This window comes from Sander lucioperca, chromosome 3, assembly GCF_008315115.2.
Source record: "Sander lucioperca isolate FBNREF2018 chromosome 3, SLUC_FBN_1.2, whole genome shotgun sequence".
NCBI lineage: Eukaryota > Metazoa > Chordata > Actinopteri > Perciformes > Percidae > Sander > Sander lucioperca.
Window position 1 is genome coordinate 24,026,397 of NC_050175.1, and position 18,010 is coordinate 24,044,406.

Below are 18,010 nucleotides of genomic sequence, written 5' to 3' on the forward strand. Positions count from 1 at the left end.
GCCTGCCCCCTGAATACACTGAAAAAGCCCGGTCTCGAGACAACACGGGTTGTAAACGTCAAACACTAGGCACGGGCTGTGCACCAAAATACAACAAACCGTTCCAGCCAATCACCGACAAGATGGTTGGGGGTGGGGGTTAGTGACAGTCAGTTAAGGCTGTTTTGTGCTTCTGCGTCGAATCGACCGGCGTACCTCCGCAGACCCCTCTGCGTCCCCATGAACCCCCCTCTGAGCCCCCCGCCGTAGCTCGACGTGCACCTCCAAAAATTTGAAACTGCGTTGAGGCGACGCACACCGCAAAGACTGATTGGTCAACTCGTCCTGTGTGTTGATAGTCTGTGTTTCAAGCAGCCTACTGTGGGGAGTAGCAACATGCTAGTTCACTGACATAAGCTTTGCAAATAAACGCAATATTTTGGTTACAATGATGGGTTATCCGTTTGTAAAGTGTCTATATGCCAGTAACGTTTTGAAATTAGCACTTCGCCAGCAATCAGAACTCTGAAAGGGTCACGACGCCGTAGGAGCGACGCCGTAGGAGCGACGCCGTAGCTACGGCGTGGAGTTGACACAGCCTTTAGTCATGACAGTTACGGAAACATGGGGGGAGGGGCGAGCTTGCTCTGTTTTGTTTGGTATTTACTTGGAATGTCAACAGAAGTGACGTCATGCAGGAACTCATAGTGCAACTTAAGTTTTTATTTCTACAAATAAGGTGCCATTGCTTTACATTTTTAATATACTCTATGTATAGATTATCCATACCTAACTGTTTTACATTGTATTGTAAGAGTTTGATAGGTCATTCGTTAAATGATCAAATCTGTCGGACAAACTGAAAGGTCATAACTGTTTTATTATGTTGAACTGAGGAGTACAGAGTTGTCAAATGACTTTTATCCAGCAGCAACCAATCGGAAAACAATCTGTACATTTTGTGCAAATTCTGATGCAGTATTGTGTGAAAGGAACACTTGGCACACAGAAAACAAAAAAAGAAATGTATTCCGTATCTAGATTTAGTCTAAAGTAAAAGCACAATGAGGCAGACATGTTATGTCAATGAAGCCTTCTTTGGTTAAAAAGTGGCAATAAGTTAACACCGGTTTGCCGTGGCCAGTCTGCCAGCTAGAAGAAACCACAACATTATAGGAAAAAAGCAACCAGGATAGCACAGCAATTGCATCAAAATGGTAATTTGTAGGAAAAATATGCCATGCCCTTTGACTGTAAAGATAAGGCCATCCCAGGTTTTTTTTTAAATTAGGACCAAGTAATAAACATCTGGTGCCAAATATAATGTGAGCTGAATACAGATTCAGAGGTTTTTATGATATCACACTTTGACTTTAACAGACAATATTAAACAGACGATAAAAAGACAGTGGTAATATCAGATTTGGCTCTTACCGACTAAAAGCGTTGACCTTTCTTTCTAATAAAATCTTTAAATTAACTAAACAAATTTACCAAATCCAGCAGTTGCTTCAACAAAATACTTTGGTGCATGAAACTGTGATGAAAGACTGGAGTGAAAGTCTACACCTTTAATCAGCAAACTGTTATATTAAGACAAATTAAAAATCATGATCAACTCATATATAAACATGTCAAATTAACAATGGACCAACATTTTACTGCCCATCCTACCGTTAGTACCAAAGCAAATTTATTATTTCAGTGGTCCACCATACAAAACAAGCATCTGCAGAACTTTGGGCTGTAATAAAGTAGGGAAATACTTATTGAATGGAGAGATGTTCCACACTTACATTTATTTAAAGAACCTAGCACCTTTTATTTATTTTGATCAAAGTCCATGAAGAGCATCTGCAGTGTGGCCCAAAAATGGCAAGTTCCTGAAATCCTGTACCTAAAGTATTTAGGCGGAGCACACATTTTCTCTCAGAAAATTTGACTACACACATGAAAAGATTATGTTTTAAGGTAGGTAAACAGCTGGCAGGTTATGAAAGCAACCAGAATCAACATTTAGAAAGTAGCAAAAGTATTGGTAAGTCCTGACAAGGATAAGGACTCTGAGCATTCTGGCTTCATGAGGGTGTTTCTGGTTTAAAAAAAACCCTCACCCTAATATTTGGTGACAGCGGCAAGTGGAGAAAAAGGATGACTGGACCTTGTAGATTATGATTACATAAAACTGTACGTGTCTGCATCAAGAAGTCTTTACCCTTCACTTTTTGCGTGGAAAAAAAATGGGTATACTGTATACTGGTTAAAATTGCTATAGTGCCTTTTTTGCTCAATGCAATAACAGAAAATCTAAAAAATGTCTCTTGCACTCAATTTCTAAAATGTTACAGTCCAGTGAAACACATTTCACCACAAATGGCACGTAAACTCATTTGGGGAGTATCTAATCGTGATAGTCAAGTCAGAAAATCTAAATTTAAACGATAATATTTTAATTACTTTTACACCTTATCTTCCTCAACAGCTGCAATGTACATATCCAACAGGATAGCTCAAACTATCAGGTTGTAGAGCTAGTAGCATGTCACTGTTAGAGGTTCTGTACTTTAAAATAAATTTATATTTTTATATAATTGTATTTCCAAAATTTCTTGATCATTTCTAATGTAATCAAACACTTCATAACAATGTAGGTATGCTCATTTCAGGATGCACGTCCTTGATTCGTCATTTCACTATTGTAATTCCGTTATGTAATCCAAGGATTACAGTTATTATCAAACATTGGTATCATTCAGCAGGGATTCCTTTTGTGCTGCTGCTCTCCATCTCACGTGTCCTCCAAACCCCTAAGTCATGCTGGTTAGAGGCCTAATACTGAGAAGGAACTGCTCCTTTCTGCGCTGGAGTGGAGGTGCTGCAAAAGTCTGGTTGTGGAGGTTCAATTTCTGACAGCACTGTTATGGCAGGTGATGCTGGCCTTGTGCAGCTTCTTGGTGGCCTGGTGGCAGATCCTGGTGTGTCTGGGGTAGCCCCTGCTGGGCCAGGTCTTGATGTTGTTCATAGTGTTCCTCAGGTGTATATTGAGGATCTTGGGGTGCAGGTTGATGTCCTTGTGGTTGGGCCTCTTGTTCTGGGATGGCGTTTCCTTCGACTGTAACAAAGTTTTACATTCCTAGAGATTAGGCAGTAAAACCAAACAACTATCAAAAGACAAAATGGTGCGATCGAAACTCACCGTGAACCTCTGGAGGGAGTTCTACTTTCTGCGTTTTCAGCCTTTCCATATGCTCAACTGCCTGTAATGGGTTACATATATGGTTTTCATATATTAGGTGGGTGCACACAGTGTGTAATGTTGATAGGCACATTCATTTGATAGCTTAAATAAAACATCATCATAGCTCAAGGAAATTCATTTTGTTGTCACACTGAGATTCTGTGTCTTGTTCAGGTGAAACCTCTGCAGAACTACATTTTCGTTTGCCACTGTTGGAATAAAGCTACTGTAGCAAACCTCGTCTGCAACTAAAATATTTCAAATAACAGTTCGCTCTGGCAAGAGGTTTCGCAGCATCCGGTGCAGAATGGCCAGATTCTACAACAGCTTCTTCCCACAAGCCATTAGACTCCTGAACTCAAAATAACCCCCCTTAATAATCCCCTGCAGTAGGCCTCATGTGGACTTGTTTTATAAATGTGCAATAACAGTATATGCTGTCATTATATATGTGCAATAATAATATAAATGCTGCTTTAAAACTCCTTTATTCTTTGTGATGTCATATTTAATTGTTGAAATAACACAGCATTTGTATTTATTTATTTCAACTTTGTTTTAGTTAAAGCAGTATTTATGAGCCAGTGGAACGGAATTTCGTTCATATGTACAGTTGAATGACAATAAAAATCTATCTCGTCTTATCTATCTATACTCCTTACCTGTTGCAGCTCTATTTTCTGTGCATTAAGCTGCTCCTGCTGTCTCTCCAGCTCGTCTCTCTGTTTCTGGATGTCATCAGCCTTCTGGTTGAGGTCCTGTTCCTGCTGAACAAGATGCTCCTCAAACTCCCTCATCTCCTCATCTGTGTAAGCCTGGTTCTGCTCCAGGGTCTGAGGAGCACAGGGTAGACGCGTCACCATTTATTACAGTCCTACTTCTTTTAGCAAAATGGCTTTGGGATTACATTACTCTTAAATAATGTCGACATGATAAACATAACGTCTCACCTCCCAGCTATCTGGCTCCAAGAATTCCTTTTTCTTTGTAGCAACCAGGAACTCATCCATGGAGACCAGCCTGTCTTTGTTAGAATCCACCTGTGAGGAAGACAGGAGCAATAGATAAATGGATGGATCTATTTATACTATACTATATATACAGTGAGGAAAATAAGTATTTGAACACCCTGCTATTTTGCAAGTTCTCCCACTTAGAAATCATGGAGGGGTCTGAAATTGTCATCGTAGATGCATGTCCACTGTGAGAGACATAATCTAAAAAAAAAAATCCAGAAATCACAATATATGATTTTTTAACTATTTATTTGTATGATACAGCTGCAAATAAGTATTTGAACACCTGTCTATCAGCTAGAATTCTGACCCTCAAAGACCTGTTAGTCTGCCTTTAAAATGTCCACCTCCACTCCATTTATTATCCTAAATTCGATGCCCCTGTTTGAGGACGTTAGCTGCATAAAGACACCTGTCCACCCCATACAATCAGTAAGAATCCAACTACTAACATGGCCAAGACCAAAGAGCTGTCCAAAGACACTATAGACAAAATTGTACACCTCCACAAGGCTGGAAAGGGCGACGGGGAAATTGCCAAGCAGCTTGGTGAAAAAAGGTCCACTGTTGGAGCAATCATTAGAAAATGGAAGAAGCTAAACATGACTGTCAATCTCCCTCGGACTGGGGCTCCATGCAAGATCTCACCTCGTGGGGTCTCAATGATCCTAAGAAAGGTGAGAAATCAGCCCAGAACTACACGGGAGGAGCTGGTCAATGACCTGAAAAGAGCTGGGACCACCGTTTCCAAGGTTACTGTTGGTAATACACTAAGACGTCATGGTTTGAAATCATGCATGGCACGGAAGGTTCCCCTGCTTAAACCAGCACATGTCAAGGCCCGTCTTAAGTTTGCCAATGACCATTTGGATGATCCAGAGGAGTCATGGGAGAAAGTCATGTGGTCAGATGAGACCAAAATAGAACTTTTTGGTCATAATTCCACTAACCGTGTTTGGAGGAAGAAGAATGATGAGTACCATCCCAAGAACACCATCCCTACTGTGAAGCATGGGGGTGGTAGCATCATGCTTTGGGGGTGTTTTTCTGCACATGGGACAGGGCGACTGCACTGTATTAAGGAGAGGATGACTGGGGCCATGTATTGCGAGATTTTGGGGAACAACCTCCTTCCCTCAGTTAGAGCATTGAAGATGGGTCGAGGCTGGGTCTTCCAACATGACAATGACCCGAAGCACACAGCCAGGATAACCAAGGAGTGGCTCTGTAAGAAGCATATCAAGGTTCTGGCGTGGCCTAGCCAGTCTCCAGACCTAAACCCAATAGAGAATCTTTGGAGGGAGCTCCAGAAACCTGACTGATCTAGAGAAGATCTGTGTGGAGGAGTGGGCCAAAATCCCTCCTGCAGTGTGTGCAAACCTGGTGAAAAACTACAGGAAACGTTTGACCTCTGTAATTGCAAACAAAGGCTACTGTACCAAATATTAACATTGATTTTCTCAGGTGTTCAATTACTTATTTGCAGCTGTATCATACAAATAAATAGTTAAAAAATCATACATTGTGATTTCTGGATTTTTCTTTTCAGATTATGTCTCTCACAGTGGACATGCACCTACGATAACAATTTCAGACCCCTCCATGATTTCTAAGTGGGAGAACTTGCAAAATAGCAGGGTGTTCAAATACTTATTTTCCTCACTGTAAATATATATAGTATGCAAAAAAACTGTTTCATGAAACTGTAACTGCAACTTACTGTACCTCATTCATAACATGCTCTCTCATACGTAGCCTCTCTTCCTCCATCTCCACCATATCATCCTCTTCATTGGTGGGGTCATAAATTTTTTCCAGCTTAAATCACAGAGACCAACAGTCAGTGCAAAGGCCATTCACTGAAACATTACATTTACATTTTCAGTTGCCATGGCTTTACCTCTTTGGTGAACAACGCCTCCAGTTCCTGTTCATCAAAAAAGCCATCTCCATTGGTATCTGCATTATAAAAGACAGAAAAAGACTGTGGTAAACAAATACACCATTATCTATAATATTACATATTATAATTACTATTATACAATACAGATTATGTAGCACTGAATAAATGGACACCATCCCTCCAGTCTTTCACAGTTGCAGGTTGGTAAAGGTCTTACCATGCAGGTTGAAAAAGGTCTTTGGGTCAAAATCTTCAGGGTCCAAGCCATCAGCTTCCTCCCACACCTCCTTCAGTTGATTCTGGCTACCCTGCAGCATGGAAGCAAAATCACATTTGAATTACGGCTAGATAAATAACAACGCATTTCAACATTTTAGCAGATAGTTTGCATAATAATAATAATAATAATAATAATAATAATGCTGGACATACACTCCATAAAAACCCACAACCCCCCTTGTACAGTAGCAGAAACTCAACTCTTGAAGTCTGGACTAAATATTGCAATATGAAAAGGGACAGAAAGAGTGTCTACATTGGCTGAAACAAAACACATGATGTCAGTGTGCCATGCTGTCACCTGTGTGTGCACCTGAAACAGACTTACCGGGTGATTGACTTTGGGGTGGTCAGCATGCTTCTTCCTCATGTCCTCATAGTGCTCCTCCTCTTTTTTTCTTTCGTCATCGTCCAGTGCTTTCAGGTGTTCCCGCCTGTCGTGCTCTTTCATCATTTCATACTTCTTGAACTCCTCGTGTCTCTCTTTGTCAAAGTTCTCCAGATCTTTAGTGGCCTTGATACATTAAGGAGGTTGGAAATACGCCTTGTTTCAAATTAATAAGTTAATATGGTGCAATGTACTACTTAATAGTTATTGGGCAATTACATTTTTTGATGTTAGCCCATCTGGAAATGAAACTGCATGCATTCAGCGTATAGTACTGTTTACTGAGATTTCTAAATGCTTTTACCCCTCCCAGGCCCCATTCATTTTCTGCTGTTTTAATAGGTAGGTATGAAAAACAACTTGTGAAGACTTCAAACGTATGTAGTGCATTTTAAAAACGCACAAGCCGTTATCGGTGGCTTACAAATGAAGCCGTTGTGTGTGTGATCCTGTTTTACCTTCTCTACTGTGCAACATTTCTGTTAATAGTGTACTTTCGATCTGCCCAATTACTTTACTAAAAAAAGGTCAATAGCAGTTTAAATTAGTGGCATTGTGTGAACATGTCCTTAATTTAACATTGTTTATGGTATGAAGTAGCAATGAGATTTACCGATTTGATGAGGCGATCCAGGTCATCCACTTCAAATGTATGTGGGTTCATGTGGTTCAAATACTCAAACTGTTTGAGCAGAGCCTGGTGGTCCACGGCTATGTCTATTAGGGAGAAATCAATGACATAAATAAAAACATATACAGATACATAACATACAATGTTTATTATAATGTATTAACCTCTAATGTACAATTTAAGTTGTAGCATCTTTCTTTAAATATAAATCAAAATGAAATATACGTTTTGTTGCACACATACCATTCCCTCCTTCAAGGTCTTGCTTGGCCTTAATCAGAGTTCGGAGTCGGTTTACCTCCTGCCGCTTCAACTCATCCAGTTTGGTTCGGACATGATGGCTGACAAAGTCCAGCTCTTTGGCCAGCTTACCTTGCTGTATTTTACATGAATAAGTTAGGGTTATTTAACATGTGGGGTTGTAGCAGTTCATGTAATAAATATAATCATTTAACCTTTCACTAATTCTGTAAACTTGAAATGAATGGTGCAGTGGAGCATAATTCCAAAAAAAGAAGAAAAAGTATTGGTAAATTGGTAGTATTTCTCAAACAATCCAAAAATGATGGCCCCAGATGATTAGTCACATTCCTGGACAAGTGAAAGTCCATAATTTACCAGTGAGAGTAATGATTTACTAGTAGTTCACACAGGCTTGGTGGAAACTTCCCGCCATGCTGATAAGACTAAACAAAAGCAAAGAAGGATACCTTGATGTCTTCCATGTCTGTATTGTGGAGCTTTTCTCTGAAATGCTGATCTTTCTCAAGAAAATCTATGACTTCCCTGAGATAGCGGTCGTAGTGGAGTCCAGTGTCCTATAAAATGTAACAAATCAAATGTCACTGTAAAAAAAATAATATGAATATAATACATATAACACACCAAGTAATCACTTTTGTTTGTTTATTATTTTTTATTATAAGCACTTCTTTGAGAGGTCTGATGTATTGAAGAATGAATAGTTTGCTTTCACAGGATATGCTTTTGCTGACCAACATAATAGATCCTCTGTCCAGATGGATATAGAGATGACAGGTTTTGCAATGAATGTCTATAAACTGTATTACTGCCTTCTGCAAATTGCCATATGCTGCAGCTGTTCTGTGGTTTAAGACCACTTACTCTCCAATGAAAAGTTTGTATTTGTATGCATTCTCACAAAGCTAACCTCTGGGGCTGATGAAATGGATTTGTGTGATAATGAGTTTTGAGTGGAGTGTCTGATTGAGGTAATTTAATTGTAGCACAATGACACGAGGCCATCTCTCATTTAAATTAGTCTGGTGCTGTTACCATCTCTCTCTGGTTTACTGCCTATGCAGCATCTGATAATATCAGCGACATGACTGCATATTATTAAAAATTAATAATACTGAAAAATGGGATCTATGATTAAGTGTGTTAGTTAAAAAGTACACGTGCAGTATTAATGCCAGAGTAAACTAGAGTATTTGAGAGGCTGTAATGTGCAAAGATTTGGGATTTATGCTTGATTTACAAAAGTGGAACAATGAATTGATAATCAAAGCCTGACTAAAATGTTGATGTGTAGACATAGACATAATTAACTATTTCCTAATATGTACAATTGCAGAATCATTGTAGAGCTACCTACCACGACTGTAACACAAAAGAACAGAAATTATGCTATGATAAATTGTCAAACCTATGTAAACAAAGAGATGTGTATCTTGTGTCTTCTTACCACACTAGGTGGAGGCTCTTCTATTTTTTTCTCTGGCTCTTGGACTTTTGTCTTATCCATACTGATGGGCACTGCCTCAAAACACAGCAGCTGGACCAGTAGCAGAACCCAGCCGGTGAGAAGAGCCCGGCTCCAACACATCTGGAAATGAGGACAATTAAGGTCAGAACATTTAACGTTATATATTACAGTATTATTTACATTAAACAGTATGTGAAGATAAACAGTTAATGTGCCCATGAGTATACACAGTCCGTTGTGTTGCCAGCTTCCTCATTTACACGTATTAAAACAGCTCCTCTAGCGTGCATAGGTTATACATTATGGGCTAGCTACCTATATATCCAGAGGAAGCTGTTGGTGTTAGCTTTAGCACTGCCACTAGCATATTTGGCTAATGAGAATCAAGCACCTAAACTACTCTCGTAATGTTATGCTGTCGGTCTGAGCAGCGCAGCTAACGTTAACGTTACATGTTCATTAAACTAAACGTAATGTTAAAAACGTCTCTAAAGAGCACCATATGCGTCACTTGTATACTGACTTTATTATGAATCCTGGACCTCATTTCCTCTGTTTTCCTCCCGTAGCTGCCTCTCAGCTGGTTGTGTCGGCACGGCAGCTACCTCGCTTGTCAGCAGTTAAGGTTGTGTGCGTAGTAGCGTTAACCGCAGTGGTCAGTTCAGCTTTCCGTCAAACGGACTAGCATGTTGCGTTGCATTGGTCGTACGTGGCGAGATGACGACAGAGCAGGTGGGCGGGTACTTCTGGTTTCCGATCGAATCAAAAACAGCAATCTCGACGAGTGAAGGAAACACTTTATTTTATTTTTTTTTTTAAATTATTATTATTATTATTAACAAATAGCATGGAAAAAGCATATAATACAAACATAAACAGGAAATTTCTGTATGCTAAACACATACAGAAATCATAAATCAGTTCAGAAAAATGTTATAGCCACAGAGTAAATATATCTTGGCTATATTAGCTTTCCTGAAATTGATTAAATCTAAATCTAGTGTTTATCATACCTTTCATTAAATGTGACCCAAGATAGAAATGAAAGAATTACTATTTTCATTGTATTTTTTTTTTATTTACTCTTTTTTGGTATGGCTTTCATTGTATCTTCTGCACTGTTGTTTATATTGCACTGTAATTCTGACTATTCTGCTCAATTTTCAATTTGCATCAATGTGAGAAATATTCTATGCATATAAGATTTGTAGTCTGAAATATTGAAAAAAATATATATAAGCTTTCCTATTTTAGAATACATAGATGCAATGTAATTATTGTTTAACTTAGTATTCAAAAATGAAAAAGATGAATGAATATGAGATTTTGCAAGTAATAAGATCAAGTTGATGATATAGTAGGCTATTATTTGCTTTGGTAAAAGAATATGAATAAAAAAAATAGCCAAACAATCCATTTTTATATGGGAAAATTCAGAATCAATATAAAAATAAAGACCAAATTAGATGACATAAATCTTCTGGAAGCAAAATGAGCAGTCCACATCAATGCCCTTTTTATATCTTTGTAGAAATACCTTGCAGGGATAAACACAATGAATCATTTTAAAACTCACTTCCTTAACCTTATTTAAATTCAGATATTTAGCAGGTAAGCGCACCAGATTTTCTTCCAGTCCAGGTCATCAAGAAACACACATAATGCAGGGAAGATAAAGCCAGTGATGCTGAACGATAAATTATGGCTATTTTAATGATTACAGTTTTATAGTTTTTTTCATCACAATTTTCATCACAATTAGAGATTTATTTGTTTATTCTTAACCTATATGTCTAATGCATGATAATATTTAGGCTATATCTGTCCTGTTTATTATTTCATTTGTGAAAAAAATGTTATTAAATTGTCTTAACTAAAGTAAGTACATGTCTACTATTCTTTTATTCTATTAGGCTACTATTTTTTCACTGCACAAGTGGTAGAAAAAGTAGGCTATTCAAATACTTTGCTGAAGTAAAAATAGTAATACCAAAGTGTAAAAATACTCCATTACTGTAAGTACGCCTTGCATTCAAAATATTACTTAAGTAGAAGTACATAGCCTAAATATAATCAGCAAAATGTTCTTGAAGTACTAAAACTAAAAGTATGCTTTATTCAGGCATTATTTGCCCTGTTTGTATTATTGTACATTATAATAGTGGATTGTTATTGATGCATAAATGTTTTTGCAGTTTTTAGATGTTGCAGCTGGTAAATGTGGAGCTAATTATAGCTTTTAAATAATGTTTAAACAATGCATTATATTTCCATGTCATGTGTTTTGTATGAATGTAAAATATTAATCTGCAGATTAGTTTGTTACGAAAGCTGTCAGATAAATGTAGAGGAGTAGAAGTGCAAAGTAACATAAAATAAAATGGAAATAGGCCCACTTGCGTAAAGTACAAGTACCTCAAAATTGCACTTACGTTAATGCAGTACTTGAGTAAAGTTGAAAGCAGCAGTCTGTGAGTAATGGGTCCAAGTGCACCTTTCACCCCCCACCTCGCTCCCTGTGCCCAAGGGGACATCTTACATGGAACCTGCCTGGTGGCTGTACTTATGGTTACACTCCTCTTGATGCATTCTGCAGCCTGCGCAGGCTGATGAAATCAGCGCTTCTGTGAGATTTCTGATAACACTTAAATAAATTATAAGTACTGTAAGTAATCTGAAAAAAGTCAATTACCATTTATAAATTCTTTGATTTGATTACTTTAACGTCGATTTTCTGTGCAGAAGTATAGTACACACACATGTAATCCCCCAGGTCTCCAACAGAGGGTGCTATTGTGCTGTATTGGCTGAGTTTCATTATTCCAGTCTGTTTGTAGTATCTCGCTTTGCCAGACCTTCCTCCACAACGCTGCGGAACTATAGTTTGTAGTCATGTAGAACTGGAAGTCCATGATAGCTTAACTGGTCAAATATGCTGGGAGCCACAGGAGATAATGAATGCATGATTTAAACCAACTAAACTATGGTCTGTGTTAGCCCCTGCATCAGCAGTAGTTGTTTTGTTTATTGAAATTTATCATATAAACACTAAATTACAAAAATATTCAAACTATTTCAAATCAAATTCCAGATTACCCTCTTCTTGGACCAGCTTGGAGAGAGAAGATAAATGTTTTGCCCAGGAACTGTCAAAACATTGGCTTCCTGCTGGAACTATGAGTGCTAGAATAAAAAACCCAAAAGACTATTTATGAGCCTTGGCAGGTACAGCAAGATAATGAATCTAATTTTTATCTGGATCGGTTGGCTTATGACTAAATATAACATCCCTGCCCTGTAGATGTCAGTGTAATAGTTCAATGAGCAGGAAGGCAATTCATCATTGTCTTAGATTATAACTAACATAGACAGTAAATGAAAGCTAGAGCATATGGGGAAGATCAGCACTTCTTTTTAATCAACAACTATATAATGATTAAAAATGTGCCGCATACTGTATAAATATTACCCTACACAGTGTGTAGTTAATAATTTAGGCACTTTGAGTCACCTGCACACACTCATTTATATACCTTTACCTGCTGAGATTAAGGGATGACTTACTTCTCAAAAGATGTTGTGATGTGGGCATCTGCCAGATTAGGACCCAAACTGTTCTGAGCTGAAGAGCTGAGAGTCAGAAAAGAACAAGAGCATCTTTATTACATTTTCTGCTCAGCACCTTTAGTAAGCTGTGATTCAGCGGGAGGAGGCTCTCTGAGGAGAAGACAATAACATTGAGTCACCTTGCTGCATTGTGAGCCTCTGGCAGCAGAGAGGCAGGAATCAGCAGCAGCAGAGTCCATACTGCAGAGCTGCACTGGACTGCGCATCAACTATGTGTGTATTTGTGTATTAATTAGTATATATAAGTGTGTGTGTGTGTATGTGTGTTTGTGTGGTGGTGATGATGATAAATCATAACAATTAATTGTGTAGATACTGATTGATTACGAAGCAGTATGTATCATGTTCCAGCAACCCAGTGCTTCATTTTGCAGACTGGTTGAGGAACACACAACAAGTTAATTGCGCACCAAATTGCATCAAATTTAAGTTCAGCAATATCAATAATACAGTGGTATTATTGATTACTTCAGCCAGTATTCATGCTTGTTGCAGATCTCTGCCGGTCTCTGCTTGACCTTACAATGCAGAACACTGATTCCCTAAAATGCAGCACAGTTTCTTCTTCAGATCTCTTGTAATTGGGTGGTGCTGTTTAGTGACCAATGTAATAAAGCCTTTTATGATTCACACATTTGATTTGTTCCTGCTGTATTTGACAAATTGGGAGTGAGAATGTGTTAGTACAGAACACAGTACACATGTATGTGAAATTAAAGGAAAAACCATACATACAACATGCATTACAAGTGTCTTAGTATAGTGTTGAGCCACTCCTATCTGCCAAAACAGATTTAATGCTCTTTGGCATAGACTGCTGATGATGGAGGGCACTGTCTAACACGTCTCCCTTCGGTTTTCAATTGGGATTTGATCTGGTGATTGTAAAGGCCAAAGCATGATACATATTATTTTGAAGCTCATGAAACCATTCTGTGCCCCCTTGTGCCTCATATATAAGCATCTACATTTGTTATGTTTCTACTCTTATATATTCAGTTTTTCCATTTAATTTACCTCTCGTCTCTAGATCTCATTTACTTGATGATTCATTTCTTATTATGTGTCCTATATGAACAGAGATGCCATATGTAAGGTTAGAAACATGTTATTGCACGGAAAATCATTTTGTTCTTAGACTTCTCTGTCAAGCAGATAAGACTAGAAGGTTTACAGTGAATTGGTTTCTGCACAGCAGATGCTCTATAATGGTTTCTTTTAGAGGAAATGTTTTATCTCTTAATATCTTTGAAGAACAGTGCCTTAAACCACTGGAACATTTTTCAACAAAGCAACCCCAAAAGGGAATCACAGATCAAATATTTATAATGTTGACAGATGCTCTCTGCTCACTGCTGTGGTGATCTACACCTCACAGGAAACACAAGGGGAAGGTATTTCTGCTTGTCTTTCTATGATTGTTTGAAAAGTTTATTGAGATGTGGCTCTTCCCCAGTTAAACATAATAAAGAGAATAATGTTACCTAGAGAGGATCATATTAATGATAATGCAGTTATATAAGAGAGAGCATGGCATGATGAAGTGAAACCTTGCTTCTTGTCTCTTGGTGTTTGATGCTCAGCAAAATAACTCCTGTGCCAACACTACTGTGACTTTGAACATTGCCTGCCCTCACATAGGCCAAGTGAAATTTATGGGCAGCATTGGTAAATTAGGCAGGTCTGTTTGATGCAGTGTAAGCATTACTGTAATGTGTCATGGTCAGGAAGGCGCTCTGTCCTCACAGTGTGACTGCAGTGAAGGTGATGTGAGGTTGACAAACTTCATCTAAAGCTTCCATGCATGTACATACATTCATTAACACATTCAGGCATTCTCCGCTCAGAACACACACGCACAAGCACACGCACACGCACACACACACACACACACACACACATACACACACACACACACACACACACACACACACACACACACGCACACACACACACACACACAGAGACCTTGTAGCACTCAAATGCTTTTTATTTCTGTCTCAAGGTAATACACATAATTGAAAATTGTATTATGCCAAGCCCCCCCTTACACAGAGTTTGTCTTAGTCTCTTACTATGGGTCCTAACTGTGGTTTTGCGTTTTTCATGCAGTACTACAGTACATAAGGGCACATAGGGTAAAAAAAACCATAGAAGGATATTTAGAGGGTTATTGCAAAGGCAAGATGTCTGAAACAATATATAACTTTTTTGAAGCGTCTACATGTATTGACTTAGTTTTGATCCAACTTTTAATAAATATGCTTAAAAGAAGAAACTAAATTCAACACATCAATCATAGCCTACTCTTTCTGTAATTTCCTAGTCTCCTCAGACATGGCTGCCACCTGTCTCTTATAATAAGCCTGAGATAAATATTTCTGTGAGGATGCTTGTTTTATCCGTATTTCTCTCATCTCTCCCTCACCCACATTTCCACATAGGCCTACTGTAGTAGCCTATAGAAAGGAAATTAAGCATTGATTTATTTTGTGTGAGGTATTCTGTAATCCATTAATATCCCGTATAAATGACTTACATTTTTGCTACTTTAATTAGTTTAAGGATTGCTACAGTCTTCTTGATGTTATGTGACAAACAGCATTGTCCTGAAGTGCACTTCTACACTCTGGGGGCTACACCCAACTTTCCTCCGCAGTGGGCTTCAAGCTTTGTTTTAACCATCTACCAGACTGTTACTTGTGAGAACCGGTTAGCCTATTTCGTCAGCTCAAATAATACATACAAACATAGTCGTGGAAGTGGTCTGTTGACGAATTTGGTATTCTTCCCCTTTAAAAACTATGCAGCCCTAGCGGTGGTTTTATCCGGGCTCCCTGGACAAGTCTGCGGAGAGAGGGAGAGGGGGGACAAGCCGAGCCAGAGACGAGAGATCATGGCGGCACCTCTCGGACGGGACACCCTACCTGACCACTGGTCATATGGGGTTTGTAGAGACGGCCGGGTCTTTTTTATTAAGTGAGCGGGTTTAACTATTCAACGCTTAATAGGCTACTTTATGAGTCATTATTAAGGATTTTTGTTGTTTTATAATCGCTCAGTAACAGGTGTCTTTCTTGCAGTGATAAAAGTCATAGCACTACTTGGCTACATCCACGCACTGGTGAACCTGTTAACTCCGGACATATGATACGGTCAGGTACGCGACGAACTATCTGATTTGTTGGATACCAAGGGGACATTCTTTTGCTGCAATGTGTTTTCTATCTGTGGCGGGTCGTTCAATGTGATTTTGTTCGTGTTATAGATTTGCCAAGAGGATGGGAAGAGGGCTTCACGGACGAAGGAGCCAGCTACTTCATCAAGTGAGTGGCTCATGAGCATTGTTTGTTTGACCGTGTAACATTTTATCCCGTTTGGCTGGTTGCTTCGTTTCAATATGCTGTGTGTGAAATGCTCTTCCACTCCTTTCATTTTCTTTCTGTCACTCACTGTGTAGCTCTGACACGTTTGGTAACATGATTGAGTTAAACTACATTAAAAGGACGTGGTTTTAACATCTTATTTATAATATCTATAATCACAGTATGTAGGCTACATGACAAATAACACAGAAACACATCAGCATATGGATTAACACACAGGGGTCCCATCAGATAGGTGAGAGCAATTATCTCTGCCGGCATTGTTAATGCAAAGTGACAGTGGCTAGCAGGACAGGACAGAAGGTTATTAAAATTCTCCTCACATCCTCCATGCAGGACCTCTACTCTCTCCATTAGGTGCAAAGCCTTAGTGTGTGTGGAGAGAGAGACTGTAAAGGTTGCAGGAGAGGGGTGTGACCATGTGGTGACAGAGATGTATGGCAGTATTGCATTATTGAAGCAAAGAGGACAGGATTTACAAAGTCATAGGCTTGGAAGTTTTTTTTGGTCAGATTTCCACATGTCCTTCACATGTTCATGTAGCAAGATTCAGGTTTGTAAATCAGTGAAAGGCACCACTCCATCAGTTGGTATGTTTAAAGGAGAACTCCGGGCAATTTTTACATTAATCTTGATCGCTATAAATATATGAGTACTGTCGATAGCAGAAAAACCGAACAGAATTGGTGCTGGCAAACTGGAGTTGCTGCAGCTAATGCCCATAGCTCCCAGTTAGCTAAAACGACAGTTTTGGGGGCATATTCTAAAGAGTGCCTTTGTGCCTCTTAACAGACACAAAATGCAATTATAATGTCTGTGCAACATGAACAGGGCTCTTATGTGACAACAAGATGCGTTTTCAACTCAGACATCCTGCCGCTAGCTCGTCCTGCTAGCTGCCAGCTGCTAGCTGCCGTCTTGGATGAGTGTATTCAGCCAGGCTTCGATGATAATCATCACACAGCAGTTCTGTGTGTATTTGTAGCTCATCTACATGTGTGTGACATCGATCTGGCGTTGGTGAGTAGGAGTCTTGGCAGTGGCGATTTGTGTGGTAGAGTCCTTAGCCGGGAGCGTTAGTGAAGGCTAACTGTAGCTCGCGCTTGGAGCAGCTGCTTCATCTGCCTGTTGCCCCTCTGTCTGTCTCGTTCTTTCCATCTCTTGTAGGGGTGTAACGGTACGTGTATTCGTACCGGACCGTTTCGGTACAGGGCGTTCGGTAAGGTGCACGTGTGCACCGAACGGCCGAACGCAATCTTTTGTGTGCGGAACATAGGTCAATTTTCGTGTTTCCACATGAACATATTAAGTGGCGGAAGTCTCCGCGTTCAGCGCAAATCCCGCCCTGCAGCTGATTCTAAAGTTTTCATTGGTCATGTCAATATGTCAATCACTGTACAGACACCAAACACTGATCTCTAAACCTACCCGCCGTCACTGTAACCTAAACCAATGAAATCGACTGCAGGGCAGGATTTCCGCTTAAGTGGTTTGGGGAAAAAAATAAAAATCACACACCGCGTGCTGTACAACAACATACACGGCACGCTTTAGCCCAGCCTCTCGCTAGCTAGCGTCATGGCCAATGCAGACAAGCCCATAGACAGTATGGACAAGCCAGAGCTTGAAGAGCCACCCATATCATTAAGGTCTCCTGTTTGGGAACACTTCGGTTTCCCAGTGAAATACGTCAACGGACAAAGACTAGTCGATAAGACGAAAGCAGTGTGCCGACGTTGCTAACGCACTTGAAAAGGCATCACGCGAGTGTGAACATCACTACTACAAGGAAAAAAATGACCGTAATTCAAACGCAGCTCCCGTTGGCATTTAA

General features: G+C 39.4%; 2 protein-coding genes across 14 annotated transcripts in view; one reads left to right on the forward strand and one right to left on the reverse strand.

Annotated features, from left to right (window-relative positions):
• Positions 1–839: 839 nt before the first annotated feature.
• Positions 840–9,884, reverse strand: nucb2a (nucleobindin 2a). 2 transcript variants are annotated; one of them, XR_004896880.1, is made up of 14 exons: positions 9,687–9,884; positions 9,143–9,283; positions 8,145–8,252; positions 7,678–7,810; positions 7,417–7,520; positions 6,744–6,929; positions 6,354–6,444; positions 6,134–6,192; positions 5,959–6,051; positions 4,168–4,257; positions 3,880–4,050; positions 3,176–3,236; positions 2,496–3,091; positions 840–2,449 (listed from the first exon to the last, which is right to left on the reverse strand). XR_004896880.1 is itself a non-coding variant. In XM_031324220.2 (13 exons), the coding sequence occupies exons 1-13, from the start codon at positions 9,708–9,710 to the stop codon at positions 2,898–2,900; spliced, it is 1,455 nt and encodes a 484-aa protein (XP_031180080.1). In that variant the 5' UTR covers positions 9,711–9,884; the 3' UTR covers positions 840–2,897. The 2 variants fall into 2 exon arrangements, 1 of the variants encoding a protein (XP_031180080.1); XM_031324220.2 differs by having other exon boundaries at positions 840–3,091.
• Positions 9,885–15,461: 5,577 nt separating this feature from the next.
• Positions 15,462–18,010, forward strand: part of plekha7b (pleckstrin homology domain containing, family A member 7b) — an 82,373-nt gene continuing 79,824 nt past the window's right edge. For 4 of the 12 annotated variants that reach the window (XM_035999552.1, XM_035999549.1, XM_035999556.1 and 1 more), the window contains exons 1-3: positions 15,463–15,769; positions 15,874–15,950; positions 16,059–16,116. In XM_035999552.1, the coding sequence (XP_035855445.1) occupies positions 15,687–15,769; positions 15,874–15,950; positions 16,059–16,116 (218 nt within the window). In that variant the 5' untranslated portion in view covers positions 15,463–15,686. Of the gene's footprint in view, positions 15,770–15,873; positions 15,951–16,058; positions 16,117–18,010 lie in introns of all 12 variants that reach the window. The other 8 variants (XM_035999554.1, XM_035999557.1, XM_035999560.1 and 5 more) reach the window with 5 other exon arrangements.

What these genes read in the sequence shown, in the direction of transcription:
- nucb2a (XM_031324220.2), bottom strand. Translation starts at nt 9,710, where the DNA reads ATGAGGTCCAGGATTCATAATAAA. An exon ending in CAGACATGGAAGACATCAAG is followed by an intron (nt 7,811 to 8,144) that starts GTATCCTTCTTT and finishes TGTAAAATACAG; the next exon opens with CAAGGTAAGCTGGCCAAAGA. An exon ending in TGGATCGCCTCATCAAATCG is followed by an intron (nt 6,930 to 7,416) that starts GTAAATCTCATT and finishes TAATGTATCAAG; the next exon opens with GCCACTAAAGATCTGGAGAA.